General features: G+C 37.1%; 1 protein-coding gene across 7 annotated transcripts in view; it reads left to right on the top strand.

Annotated features, from left to right (window-relative positions):
- Positions 1-14,808, top strand: part of TBC1D5 (TBC1 domain family member 5) — a 313,714-nt gene that overhangs the window by 195,753 nt on the left and 103,153 nt on the right. For all 7 annotated transcript variants that reach the window (XM_054273245.1, XM_054273244.1, XM_054273243.1 and 4 more), the window contains one exon: positions 119-291. In XM_054273245.1, the coding sequence (XP_054129220.1) occupies positions 119-291 (173 nt within the window). The remainder of the gene's footprint in view (positions 1-118; positions 292-14,808) is intronic.

Genomic DNA, 14,808 nt, shown 5'->3' with positions numbered 1-14,808 from the left:
ACTATGGTTTTTTTGGAAGCCAGTGTTTGCAACAAATGAAATCTCCTGCACACAATCCCTTTAGATAGTAAGGCTTCATGATTTGCTCTTTTTTTCACCCTGTTATTTGTGTCTGCAGGAGAAAGATGTGATGGTGACACCTATGCCCTTTGCAAGGCCACAGGACTTGGGGCCATCTATTGCTATTGTAGCAAAAGTAAATCAAATTCAGGATCATCTGCTGAAGAAACATGATATTGAGCTGTACATGCATCTGAACCGACTGGAAATTGCTCCACAGATTTATGGACTGTAAGTGTTTGCAAATCATTATTTCATTTAATTCCTTGGGGGTTTTACTTCACTATATTAGGAAATTTTTCCCCTAAATTTTGGATTAGAGGAATGGGACTAAAAAGAAGTACTTATCTCTTAGAACTTATTTGTTTTGCAGCATTACAGTAAAAGCCACCCTACTGCTGCAGCTGTGACCACTGGCATTTCCAGTGCAGATAAAGTCCATTAAGCTGCATATTAGAAACCCTGATGAGGAAGACTCCTGTAATTTCTGAATCAAGTACAGAGTCTGCGTGGAGTTCTCCTGTAAGAACACATGGGATAATAGTACATAAAAAACTATTAGCATGAGTGGTTTGTTTACTTAATTTTATCACCAGTTTAACATCAGTGAAATTTTCCCTATTGTGTATGGGGTTTTGGTTGCTGGTAATACAGGGCGAGTGGCATGTTAAGAGTAAAGGCTAGGTATAATAAATTGTGTGTGTACAGAGTCAGCCCAAGTATTCCTTTTTCCATGAAGCTGCTTCATATCCAGTCAGCTGATTGTGTATTGAATACCCCCATTCCAGGGGGGATTGTTGGGCCAGGTGTGACTTTGGATGTGTTTGTGCAGCACTGAATCCAAAATATTTATAGCTGCTGTAGTCAGTCTGGCTCAACACAGAGTGTGCAATTTGTGTGAACCATGAGTAATGGTGAAATGACCATGGTTTTGAAGAAGAATCTTGCCTTCACTGTCTGGGATTCTAGAAATTTGATCCATTTTGATCATTCCTTAAGGAGTTGGCAAGCCATATATGCCTTTGCAGGTACAGAGAAAATTACACTTGTTAATTTTTTTTTGCAGTGATTTAAAGATTGATTTTGCCTTAAATGAAAAAAAAAGTTATAGGTGTGGCTTTCCAAATGCAGTTGTGGAATGTAACAACTCAATAGAAAATAGAGAAAGGGAAGGAAAAGGTGACTGTAAATGTCAGGCCATAACTGCAATACTTAACACTAAAGTCTAATTTGATGTTACTGTAAAATAAAAAAGTGCTGCAACATAATATACTCTCAGGAGAAGAGTTGAGCTACTTATTAATAGCTTACATTAGGAAGATAAATGTAATTCTACAAATCTTACTTAAATACACTTTATAGGTATAACTTACCTGTGGGGGAAGAAAACAAGCCAAGTAAACTCAGGTCCTAAGAGGACAGATTGTCCTATTACAATATTGTTTGCATAGTGTGTTTTCTTAATATCTTCACTATTCTGGAAGAGAAAGCAAACATCCCTACTAAACTTCAGGGGTAGTAATGAATAAGTAGGCTGTATAAATATCAATGAAAACAAAAATACATTGTTTCATTTATGAATACTTATGAAAACAAAGAGAGAATAAAATAAGTTAAACTTCAGAAATTTGCAAACAGATATTTTGGGGCAAAAATTATTTGAAATGTAGGTATTCACCTCAGTTTAAGATTCTGCCTTTCAGTAAGAGAAATAATTGGAAGAAAAAATTACATTTTAGCTCTAAACATAATATTATAATAACAGAAGAATGATTCAGTCTGGTGTGGCATAAATAGAACTGAATCTGAATAAAGAAATTTACAGTTAAGAGAATGAATTATGAGAGAGAGCTTCAGGCTGACTATCAGGAAAACCTTACTAACAGGGAGCTGTTAGACTGTAAAATAATATATTAAAATCAACAAAGGAGACGCCATCAGAATGTTTTGAAAACAGGCTTTGAAAAGCTCTCAGAAATGGGTGATATCATAAAGAGAGAGTCTGCATTGGTAGAAGAGGAAAGTAGGTTACCTGTGAGGTCACATCCTTCTCTGATTCCTGATTTGATATAGACAGGAGAAAAAGAAAGGGAAAGGGGCATGACTGTGTTGTATTATTCTCACCTTTAATGATGTCTGAACTCTTCAGAGTAGTCATTTCCAGTAGTGAGCCCACTGACAGTCGGAGACACTGTATCTTTTCCTGTATTTAACATTTCTTGAACTAGAAACAGCATTTCTTAAAAAACATTGTTTATCAATAATTGCTTAACCTAACCAAACTGCAGAATTCATCTGAGTTTTTTGTTAAGGTTTATTGTTTTGCTGAAGATTTATCAACAATAAATATTCATCTGTCAGCCTTGATACCACTCATAAAATATACAAATGGTAGAAGGAAGACTGGGAACTTTGCTCAAAAGATATTATGGCATTCCTAGATCAACATGAAAGGCCTGTATTTAGTAGCAGTCTACCCTAATTTGCGCAAGTTTTAAAGTTCACTTATTTAAAATTTAGCATTTTATACTTTGCATCCTTCTATAACCTTCTGGGCCAACACAAAAACAATTCTATACATTTTTATACAGTTGATTGCATCCTTTGGTGTTTTCAAATGCTTCTTTTTATTTTTCAAACACTAGCAAGACTTGTTTTGCTGGGAGGTCAGGTACCCCAGCTGGTTGTACATTTCCATGTTCAGAAGCTGTCCTTTACAATAAAATGTGGTTATACACTTCCTGAAGTCATGCTTACCTGCTTACAAGACCAAGGCATTTCAGTATGTGTGGTACAACTCATTAATTTTGGTTGCTGCCCAGTTTTGAAGTTTTAGCTCAAAGCAATAGATCTCCTTCTCTTCCAGAGTGCAGCAGTGAACAGACTTCAGATTCCCTGGCTGTGTCATTCCATTGCTGATGGGGGAGGGAGCCCATTTAGGTACAGCAAGGTATACTGGGTCCTGGCTGTGCCATGCTTCCATGCTCTGGAAGTTCAAGCTGGTGTCACAGACAGCAGCAGCCTTAGCACAGGAATTTCTGTATTTGGAAATTTTGAGACTGCACTTTCATTCACTTGCAGTCAGCACTGCTTGTCCCTCTGATAATTATTCAGCTGCTATTAATATCAGCTGAAATGGAACTAGCAATACAAAGATAAAGAGTTTTTGCCTTATCATTCCTCAGTCTTCTATCTTTGCCTTGTCTCTAGCCGGGATCCCTAGATAATGTTTTGCAGAATAACATTGTTTCACTCTCCTGGTAGTACTGTGAATAGTCTAACCAAACTATAATAATTATCTAATCATACCTAATTTTGTACTTTGTGAAGTCAAGTACAAGAATCGCTTGAAAATAAAATGGAATTGATTACATTAATAGTTCAGTGACATGCTTCCTGATAATAAACCTTTCTCTAAACAAAAAGAAAAAATTGCTAGGATTGAACATAAAGATTGGATATTCCGAAGAGGTGACAGATTGAATATTCAGTTTAATTTTAAAATTAGAGGAGTTAACAATGATTAATGTCCTAGATTAACTGGTACTCTGATGTTAATTTCTTTGACCCTTACGTCTAATTCAAGTTAAAGTACAAAATATTGCAAAATGATACTGCATTTTCCACTGTGGCCAGTGTTTGCAGGGACAAATTACGCAGTTTAGGCTCTCAACTTGAGAAAGGACAAGGCTTGACAAAAGTCTTTATATACCTGTAGTTTAGGACATTATCTTCCATTTAAAGGAATTTCGAGTAGGCAACTTCTTTCACATTTCACTGAAAAGATGAATCATTTGGAAATGTCCCACATAATATTATTGCCACTTTATTTTATTTTATGTACTGAGGGAGAATTATATTGCACCAAATGAATTTCTCATGGAACTGCATGCAATAAGTACAGCCAGATCATGTAAATATAAATATGATACAGTTGTGTAGAAATAATACACAGAAAGACAACGACAAGGTATAAGGATAAAAAGCTTTATTTAAGAACAAAAATTAAATGTTGGCATATACTCAACAGCTTCTGCATCATAACAGTGATGGCCATATTATACTGGTGAAGCAAACTCTTCCCAAGCACATATGCAGCAGACAGTAAAGCACATGCAGAAGTGAGTGTAAATGTTTCATGGTGGCCTGAGCTCAGCGCTGGGCAGCGATGCCTCTGCCTCGCGCTGCCGCTCTGCTCTGCGGCCATCGGTCACAGAGACACTGCCCCTGCCCCTCCAGAGGCACCTGGGCTGCCGCTGCCCCCGCACTTCAGCAGGAAAGCCCTCCTCAGGAAGCTAATGAAGAAATACAAAACAAAAGAGAAGGGTGTAAATAAGTTGCAAGGAGCCAGGCATGAGTGTAGATCTGAAGGTAGCGTTGGAAAGGTTATGTGAGGGTGAAGGCAACAGCAGATGTGCTGTTCCACTATTACTGTTCTTACTTGCTTTGCTGTGAGCACTGCTGTGGGGCATCCACCTGTTTTAGTTTCTCACCCGTGTCATTATGGTACCAGGCAGTATTCTTTTGCGTAATCAGATTGGTCTCTGGAGGGAGAATTTAAAGGATTTTACTTGTATAGTAAAGGAACATAAATCATATTCATTGTATCAAAAAAAAAATAATCCTACTAGTTATGTTAGAATAAGAAATCTTTATGATCTGCAGAAAAAGTAGGTCAAAGATCAGTATTGCTAAGGAGAACTTCTCAGATCATGCAGGATTCCTGAGTTCATTTTGGCTTCTCACACCAAAAGAAAATGAGATAATATATGACATGGTCCAAAACCATTGCATTTCCTCTGTAGCTTTTAATCCAGTGTCATCAATCAATTGGACAGCAATTACAATGAAAGCAACTTGGAGGTACTGTGCACGTAGTAGAGGAACCACCAAAATCTGACCTTGCTATTAAAACACATTAAAAGGCAAGTATCTGGCAGTGAGTATCTAGAAATGGGTAAGACTAAGTAAATACAAAGTCTTCCTGAACAAAGTATTAATTCTTATTTGAATGTTCAGGACAAATTAATAATGAACTTAATATTTGATACTGGAACTGCTGTTGATTTCCAGTACTTATTTTATGTTTGACTTAAACAAAGCATTATATATAAAACAGAATTTAATGGACTATAAATCCCAGGTTGTCTCTCAGTAGACAATTTGTTGAGCATTTAGTGCCAGATGACCAGCCTTTCTAAGAAATGTTGATGTCCACTGCTGGCCCCACAAATTACAAGATACATTCTACTAGAGTTAAGCAGGATTTGCTTGCTGCCTGAGGTACAATACCTACCTCAGGCAGCAAGCAAATCCTGCTTAACTCTAAAAGGTGCTTTTGTTCTTTTTTGAAGTAAGGCTACTCACACTTTTGTGCTCTTAAATGACAGATATCTGTTCCTCATTGCTGCTGAGTTCCTCAAAAAGCTCTCTAGTTCATTGATTGAAAAAATGTGTATTTCACTTTGTGCTGATTCTTGTTGTGTATTGAGTTAAAAATTACAGTATGATGAATTTGTGATTTTGTCCTTTTCCCAACTGTCAAAAATAGTATTTTAGTTTTATCTCTGACTTTAGGATTTTAATATGTAAATATTGTAAAAGACCGCTCTATAAACAGAATGAAGGATTGGTTGAGGTGTCAGAAGTGTTTGTCAGAGTTTTACTCTCCTGCTGCATAATTATGTGCTGAGATGATAATGAGCAGTACTGGATGTCTGTGAGGACGGAATGCAGATTTGTCGTTTTGATGCTTCTTGATGCAGGTGATGTGCTTCCCATATGAAGTACAGGGAGTTATCTTTATCTGGGAAGGAAACAAGCAAGAAAGCTTCCATTTTGACTTTTGTTGCATACCCTGAAAAGAAAAAACCTAGTAGCATTAAACATAAATTGGCTTAGAAACCACTAATATGAATACAATTACTATCTTCTTAAATCTGTGATGAATTTAGTAGGAATCTAGACAGGTGCTTGAAAGGCCATCTTTGTCCTTTTTTGGTTTTTGTTTGGTTTTTGGGGTTTTTTTTTTGTATTGGTTTTGTTTTGTTTTTTTTTTTTTTTACTTACGTAGACAGTAATTGTTGACTATAAAAGCAGAACAATGCCTAGAGAAGTTCTACTCCACTAAGGAATTTAAGGTTCCATATATCAAGTATTTACCTCTCTTTTATTTTCTTTATATTTAAATCACATCAGCGTTTCAGATTAACCAGGTACTGTTTAATTTAGTGCACCATTTTGTTTCTTTCAATGACATGGAACTTAGTCTAGAAAACTCATCTTGGAAATTGGTACAAAAAAGGCAATAAGTAGGTCAAGTAACTGTTGCAGAAAGTAATTATCTCAGCATATGACTAAAAATGAAACTGCTAACATGCCCATGCTGACATGATGTTAGGAGGCAAAATACAGCACTTTGGACTTACGCATTTGCTAGTAACCAGCATATTTCCTGTAGAATCCAGTCCTGTGGGTAATTCGTGTTTTGGTTAACCAGTGCTCCATCCTCACTACTTATTCTTACTAAGTCTGTATGAATCAAGTTGGTATGGACATGCAATCACATGTGACTAGCAACTCCTTATTTTCCTGTGAAGACAGACCTTCAAAAATTTAATGCAGTATTGTAGAGAACCATGTGCACCATCCAGGGAAAGATCACCCTGTCATCAGTCCTTTAGATAAAAGTCAATGTCCAAAAGTTGTCTGAAGGCTAATAGAAGCATCTCAAAATCTTTTGTGTCATGTTGATGCACTTAAAAAAGAGCCACACAAAGCAGACCCTCTGCTACAATCCAAGACCAATGGTAAGGGATAGTAGGCACAATTTAATGAGTAAATTGTAAAATTTAGAAGTTATACCAAACTAGGATCTAGTGGGTAATGCAGCTAAGAAAATTTTGTTTGAAATCTTTAAACAGATCAGCATGAAATACTTAAATGCATAATGTTGGCCTGCTGGAAGCAGAGGTAATCTTATTTAAAAAACCCTAAGGTTTTAATACTTAGTCATTATTCCATGTCAGAACAAACTAGGCCATTTTGGATTTTTCTAGGTGGGGAGAAGGATGACAAGGAATTGCATTTGAGAAAAAAGCAATTGGTCGTGAACTGCCTTGAGGTGTGGGATGTCAACTTTAGGGATAGCACAGTCTTCAGTCTGAGTTTCCCTTGGCCTAGGACATGTTAATCATCTGTCTCTTCAGGGTCATTTTTGTCTGAGTTCTTCATTTTAGCAGAAAATTATATCCTGGAACCACAATTCATCACTAACGAAAATGTTGTTGAAAATTAGTGAAATAGTAATTCTGTAGGAATATGGCCAGTCTGCATTTTCTCTAAAAGCATCTGATTGCCCAGTAGAATGCAGTTAATTGGGAGTATATTGCAATACATAGTGTCAGCATCAGGAAGAATGCTTCCTTTTTGGATTTTCTCCACACCCAAGTAATAATTCACCAGGTAGTCAAGTCACTCTGCTTCCACTCCAGATACCAAGATTAGTTCTTGGATAGCCATTTCTACCCTTATTGACAGTGCTCTCCCTGCCCTTCAGCCTAACCAGATGTTACAAATTGAGGTGAGGGGTTTGGGCAAGGGAGGGGGAAAAGGTGGGGAATCCTGCAAACAACCTATATATTTCCCCTTGCATGCTCTGTATTTCCTCTGGCAGTTGTTTGGAAGTTGGACTTCTTGAGTTAGAAAGATTCATAACAGAGTTGGAAGTCCATGCAACAGTGAAAGATCCTGCCCTGAAAATAATGCAAGAGTCTGTCCTAATTTTTAAAATGGGTGAGCTGGATAGTAGTTCTCCATGACCTTGTGAACCTCTTTCCAACATCTTGCTAGAGTCGTAGAAGCCTCATCAATAAAAAAAAATCTTGTTCCAAATAGGTGCACGCCTTGAGTATCTTTTCTCATTCTGATGTGGTTTTGAGCAAGAATTTTTAAAAGTACCCTATGAAATATTAAAGCAAGCCATCCATATCCAAAGAATAAAATCCATTAACGCAGGTCACAGGAATAGGTTGCTCAAAAGTAGTGCTGTTAATTAGGGTGCACAATTTTGTGTAACTTTTGCATATTGTATGAATTCACAATATTTTAGTCTAGGTAAAGCATGAAAAATTATGTCTGAGAAACATTTCTAAGAATAGAATCATTTCACTGAACTAAAGCTGTAAAAATGGGGATAATATTTCATCACACCTCATACTGAATATAATAGCAAGAGGCCCTAAAGGGTTAAGGTACATAACTTAGCAGGAAGGCTCCACAGATTTTGGCAAGAGGAGAAAAATCTGTGCACAGCATTGCAAAACAGAATTGTCGAGTGAAAAAAAACAATAGCAGACAAGAGTAGGAGCTTTTTTCCAATACAAATTTTGAAATCAATGAACGAGTCATACTTGAATCTTTACAAAACGCCAAGGGTGCTACCCTTCTATATTCTTTCCCTGAAAACACTCAGCACAGCATTTGCAGCTTGGTATTGACTGCCAGTGATGACTCCCTTGAACTTCCAGATAGCACTGTTTCTAAGGAAAAAAGGCCATGCATGCACCTAGACTTTGTTGTTCGCTATGGAATGTATTGATAGCAGAACAGCAATTCTTCCCAAATTTCAGAGAAGCAAAATGACATCACCCAATATAGCATCAGCTTGAGAAGTTCATGAGAGAGCACTGCCTTTCACAGACCTTTATACTGCCAGCTGTCACTTTTAATGGTCTGCTTTTCTTACTTCTTATCACCTTATTTGAAATTAGGAAATTAGGACCGTGGTTAGCATACTTCTTTTGATTACCTTTTATACACTTTTTTGTCTGAAAAAGTGTCCAATACAATGATCTTTGAATGCCACTGAAGCAGTATCTTTTGTTCGTGGTATTGAGAAAAGGGAGAGAGAAAAGAAATTTCTTTTTTTGTTTGTTTTTAAATTCACAAAATAATATAATGCAGAAAATATGAGATGATGAAACTCCTGCAGCTTCTGACTGCTTGTTACTCCTACCAGTAATGCTACCAGGCTTTTATTCACAGAAGTGGAGACGTTAGCAAAAAATGTTTTTATACTTTGGATAAATCTATAGACACACCCACATGTGCAGTGTAGCAGCAGAACTGTGTAACATGTTGTATGTTATGAAATATCTTTACAGTGTTTAACTCAAAATTCCACACATCTAAATGAAGTCTTTAGTTGTGTACAGCACACACAGTGAATGTCGTGTGAGCTGTTAGAGTCTAAGCTTGGGTCTTGCAGTTTATTCTATTTCTAGCAAGTACATTTAGGACTGACATGCAAAATCAGTAATATCAGGTTCTGGGCGTTTTTTACTAATGGAAATACAGCTGGCCAGAAGTGTATGGGACATTTTGAATCAAAGAATTCTCATTGTTTTACTTCTCTATGAGAGAAATCACAAAAGAGAAATGTCAACAGAAGAAAACAGTCCTTGCAGAAAACTTACAGCATAATAGCGTGCTTAATATCTAGAAACATTAATGATGATGGTTATATTTGTATAGACTGAGCGGTAGAAAAGATAATGGCATCTTTGACTTTAGCATTCATATATTAGTATTAATGGTTTGACATGCTACTTATTGAAAAGCTGTTTAAAATAATTGAAATAGATTTAATTCTCTTTTTTCTTACTTCAGTAATTGTAATCAGAAAAACCTTTTTAATGGTGTAATCCCAAATCCAGCTGAAGTACGTAGTTATACATCCTGCTTTAATGTACATCTGAGCACTGGGGCTCTCATGCTGAAACACATTCCCTGATTTATCTTCTGTCTAAACTATTTCTTACATTATGACTCTGTGCTGCAGCCTTTGATATTCCCTGTGACATCATGAGACAGCTGTGTTACATTGTGTTTAAGCAGTACTAAACCTTTAAACTTTAAACGAATATTTTTCTTCTCAGAGGTATAAATAGAATATGTAATAAGCATCTGTGGGATATGCAATTAATGTCACTTGTGAGGAAAGGCCTTCATGATGCACTTGGGTTTTGGCACTCTTAAATTATGAGCTCTTTACTACACTCATGGGATAAATTCCATATCCCCCAGATGCTTATTATGTATCTTCCATCTCCCTTAATTCCTATTAGCTGGATTAGTAGTTGTTGTGATGTTGAGGTTTATGGTAATTTAACTGGGGTAGTTCTCAGTGATCAATAAATAAACTTCAAAAGTTTAGTAATTTTTATTTTCTAGCAATTCCTGTGTGTATAGCTATAACAGTTTACATTAAGTGCTAGTTGGATATACCAAAAACTTTGGTCATCTGTACATACTGGTCTATCCATTACCTAAATTTCAAAAAAACAAGCAAATTTATAAAAGCAAAAAATTTCAGTAGGAAAAGATGAGTTGGGTTGCAATGTTGTGGTGTGACTAATATTACCTTCAACACCAACAAATGTTAAAAAAAAATAGTTTACATAGAGAAAAAATATTTTTTGCTAAATGACGATATTATTAATGTTCTAGTCACAGTCATTATCTGGAGAGTTTGTCAAACTGGTACAGAATGGGCTAGATTAGTTGTCAACTCAGGAGCAAATAAGATTTTTAAAAGACTCAATAAAGTCCAGTGATTAATTGCTATATATTCTGATTCATGCCTATCCCATTTTATCTAATTTAATAAAAGTCTAAAATGATGATTAATCCTTTCACATCAGCAGTTGCTGGTACATCCATTACATGTCCAATCTAAATTCCTCTGCCAAGGAGTTAACTACTATTTTGAACTTGGTGTGAAAAATATCATTATAAATTTCATTAACCTGATCATCAAATTTAAAAAAGTCAACTCGTAAAATCCATTACTACATATCATGCATCGAAGATTAAAAACTGGTCCTTAGTGGGCAGGAATAGCCAGGATTTAATTCCCACAGCATATGTTTAAAGTGCTCATACGACATTATTGTATCTGTAATTATCAGAATTTTATGTTTATTAACCCAAGCAAATTAAGAATCTTGTTTTGCGTAGAATTTAGCATGCATGTTGAATTGACCATTAATTCAGAGCTTATCAATGTATATTTATTTACCACAAATGCAAAGATACTTGTTTAAGATATTGTAATCCTTTAGCTTTTAGAGGATTGCCTTCCTTTAATTTTTCCTTCTTTAACACAATAATTTATTTTTTCAGTGCTTTCAGTTGGGTGTTTTGGTGTTGATCCCCATGGGTGACCGTGGTACAAATTTTACTTCTAGTAGTCCTTCTGTGGGAAATTTGGAGTATTTCAAATTAGCACTATGTCTCAACCTATAAGCTCTCTAACTATAACTGTGTCTTCCTCTGCACTAAGGTGGTTTTCCCATCCATGGTTAGATCTGAGAGACAGCTCTCCAGAGACAGCTCTATGGTAAACGTGCCTCAGCCCAGAAATACCCACAAAGCCTCGCAGATTCAGGATGGGTTTTTCATTTATTTTTGGGAGGCTTGCTCAAGTTTGAAATTCACTAAATGCATGAAAAACAATGGGAAGAACTCAGAGAAGCTGAATTCCCCCATCCTGGTGCTGGGGCAAGGCACAGAGTATCAGCAGTTTCCTTAGGAAACACCAGCCCCAGCCTGGCCAGCGCCCCAGCAAACCCTGCCTAAGCTGTGCCCAAGGGGTAAGTGCTTTTAGAGTAGTGTATGGAATGCACAGAAAAAAACAGAAGGTAGCTGGGACAGACAGCTGTTCTCTGGTTTGTTTTTCACTCGTGGCTGCAAGCTGCAGACCCATTGTTGGCTCCCGGCAGAAGGATGAAAGTCACAGGGTATGAGAAAATAGTGGGGGGTTTGCCAAACCAAAACCATCACTATTTTACTATTTTCTTTATTGGCACAAATGTGAAAATACACCTCCCTTCTGAAAGAGGTTTCTGACTGCAGGATCTGCTGGGGCTGCAGCTGTGAAATGGAGGCACGGCAGGTGCTGGATGGCGATGCCCCCGTGAGCCGCGGCTGCGGCTCTGCCGGCTGCGCTTGGCACAGCCTGAGGCCGAGGTGCTGCAGCCTGGCACAGCTGTCATTACGTGCTGCAGGGAGCTGTGCAGCTTCACAGCTTGGTGTAGTTTCACCTTACACAGCCCTCCTTGGCCTGTCCTAATGGCTTTGCCCAGCTACCTTACCCCTGCTCAGGTGTTCTGCAGAAACAGCATTCCGTGTTGCAAAACATTTCTTCATGGGAAGGGTTGCCAAACATTGGAACTGCCCACGGAAGTAGTGGGATTGCCGTACCTGGAGGTGATATAAGAGGGGTGTAGATGTGGCACCTAGGGACATGGTTTTCTCATGGACTCAGCAGTGCTAGGTAGGACTTGATGATCTTAGAGGTCTTTTCCAGCCTCTATGATAATACAATTCCATAAAAAAATATTAAATTAGAAAGAGTGGAAAGGCCCTTTTTTATCTACAGTATATCTACTTGGTGGAGCATGCTTTTCTCCCTCCATTTGCAGACAACTAGCATCCTTATTTCAATAGCTAGTCGTGCAGTGCAAAAGTGTTTCAAAATAGCCAGATGAATCATCAGAGATGTATATCATATATTCAGATTATCAGGTGTTGGACTTGGAAATGCACATTTGCACCATAGTACAGCTTAGGTTCTACTCATAAAATGAAAAAAGGAGAGTACCTAGATTATTTTAGTCTTGGATGGACCAAAATTTATTTCTAAGAGTCACCTTTAAATTAAAAAAAAAATTGTCCATTGCAAGATCCTTGCCTTTTACAAACTTATTCATTGAATTGGCTTTAACTTATCTTTTGACCCTAAATGTTGGAATTAGAGCAGCTTTTTATTCTAGGAAATGGTTTAAATAATCTGTCTGCAGGATTTCACATAAACACCAGCATGAGTAAAAAATCCTCAATAGAGTTTGCAGATGAATGTATGTGGTATAGTAGTGACTCCCAAAAATTTGTCTCTATACTTTATGGGCTGGAATAATACCCAGCTATATTTCATAGGATCCTTCCTATAAAATTTTGTAACTTGCATCAGTTTATGAACATAATAGAGACTTGTTTTCTTAACTTTGTGGAAGAGTTCATACTAATTATCTCCTGTGGAAAAAGACAAGCAATGCTACGTTCAACAGTTCACATTCCACTGAAAAATTTCAGGTATCATTAGTTGGCTTTTGGTGTGTGTCCATTGCAGGAAAATATTGCAGTATTTTCTCTTGAGATGCTTTCAGTAAATAGCATTTGGCTTGAATTGGCTTGAATGCTGAAGCACCTCACAACAGAAGTCATCTGTAATAAAATTTTTCACCAGTATATCTGAATCTTCCAAGTACCCAGTCATTTATTTTTTATTAAACCTCAAATACTGGTATCAGTTACAGGATTTTCATAATTAGCACATTTAGTTTGGTAGCAAACTACACTACCATCAGAAGACAACATGGTAAATATGTGGTTAGTAGGGGGGAAGAAAGTTTGAGAGATGGTTAAATGACATACTGTGTGAAGGTTTTGCTGGAAGGGGAGGAGAATGTGGGAAGGAAGAGATGGAGAGACCAAACATGAGACCCCACCAGCTAAATTGCTGAACCTGGAGAATATGAGGTGTGTTTGTAGTGTAGCTCAGTCATTAAATAATGCACAAGGGTTTATCTCATATGGCCAGTTGCAGCACTCGCCTGGTAGTCAAAGGATGAAATAAATATCCAATGTGTAAACCTAAGCATATGTAAAACAGGTAAACACAGGGTAGCCTTGAACAGAGTTTCTCATTCTTTAGGTATGTGTAGGTGTGGATAAAGTCTTACATATGCAGAAACTGTTAAAACCCAAATTATTTAGCTAACTCCTAAGTAACAGACTGGCAAAAAAAAAAATCTGGTTCAACTGATTTCACTATGAGTAAGGGGAGAAAGAAGGTTCTTCTTTTTTTCCCCGTTTCCTCTAGTTATAAAAATTACAGTGATTACACATCATAAAGCCTATCTGTAATAAAACGCATCAGCTGGCCAAGGTTTTCATCGCTCACTCAATAATCCATTAATACAGCAACGCTGCCCAGGCATCTTTATAATACCAACTCGGAGGTAATTTTAATCAGCTAGACCAGCTGGTATTTAACAGCAGCTGCTGGAGACGCCACAAATATACTCAATAGCTGACATCTTTATTTGCAGTTTTTCAAGGGGAGAAGAGATCCTCCTGTGGTTACTTATATTAAGCTTCTTTTTTTTTTTTTTTTTTTAAATAAGTATTGGTACCGGAGGGTAATACCTGAATGAAAGCAGGAACGGAGCTAATGCAAAAAATAAAAAATACATTCTTGGAGTCAGAGGGCTTTTTCATGAAGTCCTCCTCATAAATGAACAAAAAAATAAAGCATGGATGCCAGCTTTGTTGGAGTTTAGAACCTTTTCCTGGTACATTTACACTAATCTCAGACATGGCTTGCGGCATAAAATGTACTCTGCAGTGCTGCATCGCCCTATCTTACTGGAGCTTTCATGTCTCTCCACGATATAAATATGTGATAAATAGTGCTCTTGGTAGGAAAAAAGTGATGCTTGCTCACATGTGTTCAATTTTAACTGACATGTACTTCTTTTGTCCTCAGTTTTGGCTTAGAGCATCTGCATGCTGCAGTATAAATGTATATATCTATGCTTAAAGACACGGGTGTTTGTGTATAAATAATATACAATATGTTTATTTGTACTTCTCATCTCTTATAAGGCTAGAGATGAAATCAGC

This window comes from Melozone crissalis, unplaced genomic scaffold (genome assembly GCF_028551555.1).
Source record: "Melozone crissalis strain CALT ecotype California unplaced genomic scaffold, PUWL_Pcris_2 ptg000016l_1, whole genome shotgun sequence".
NCBI classification, from domain to species: domain Eukaryota; kingdom Metazoa; phylum Chordata; class Aves; order Passeriformes; family Passerellidae; genus Melozone; species Melozone crissalis.
Note: the sequence above shows the minus strand (reverse complement) of the source record. Positions and strands in the feature narration are given on the sequence as shown.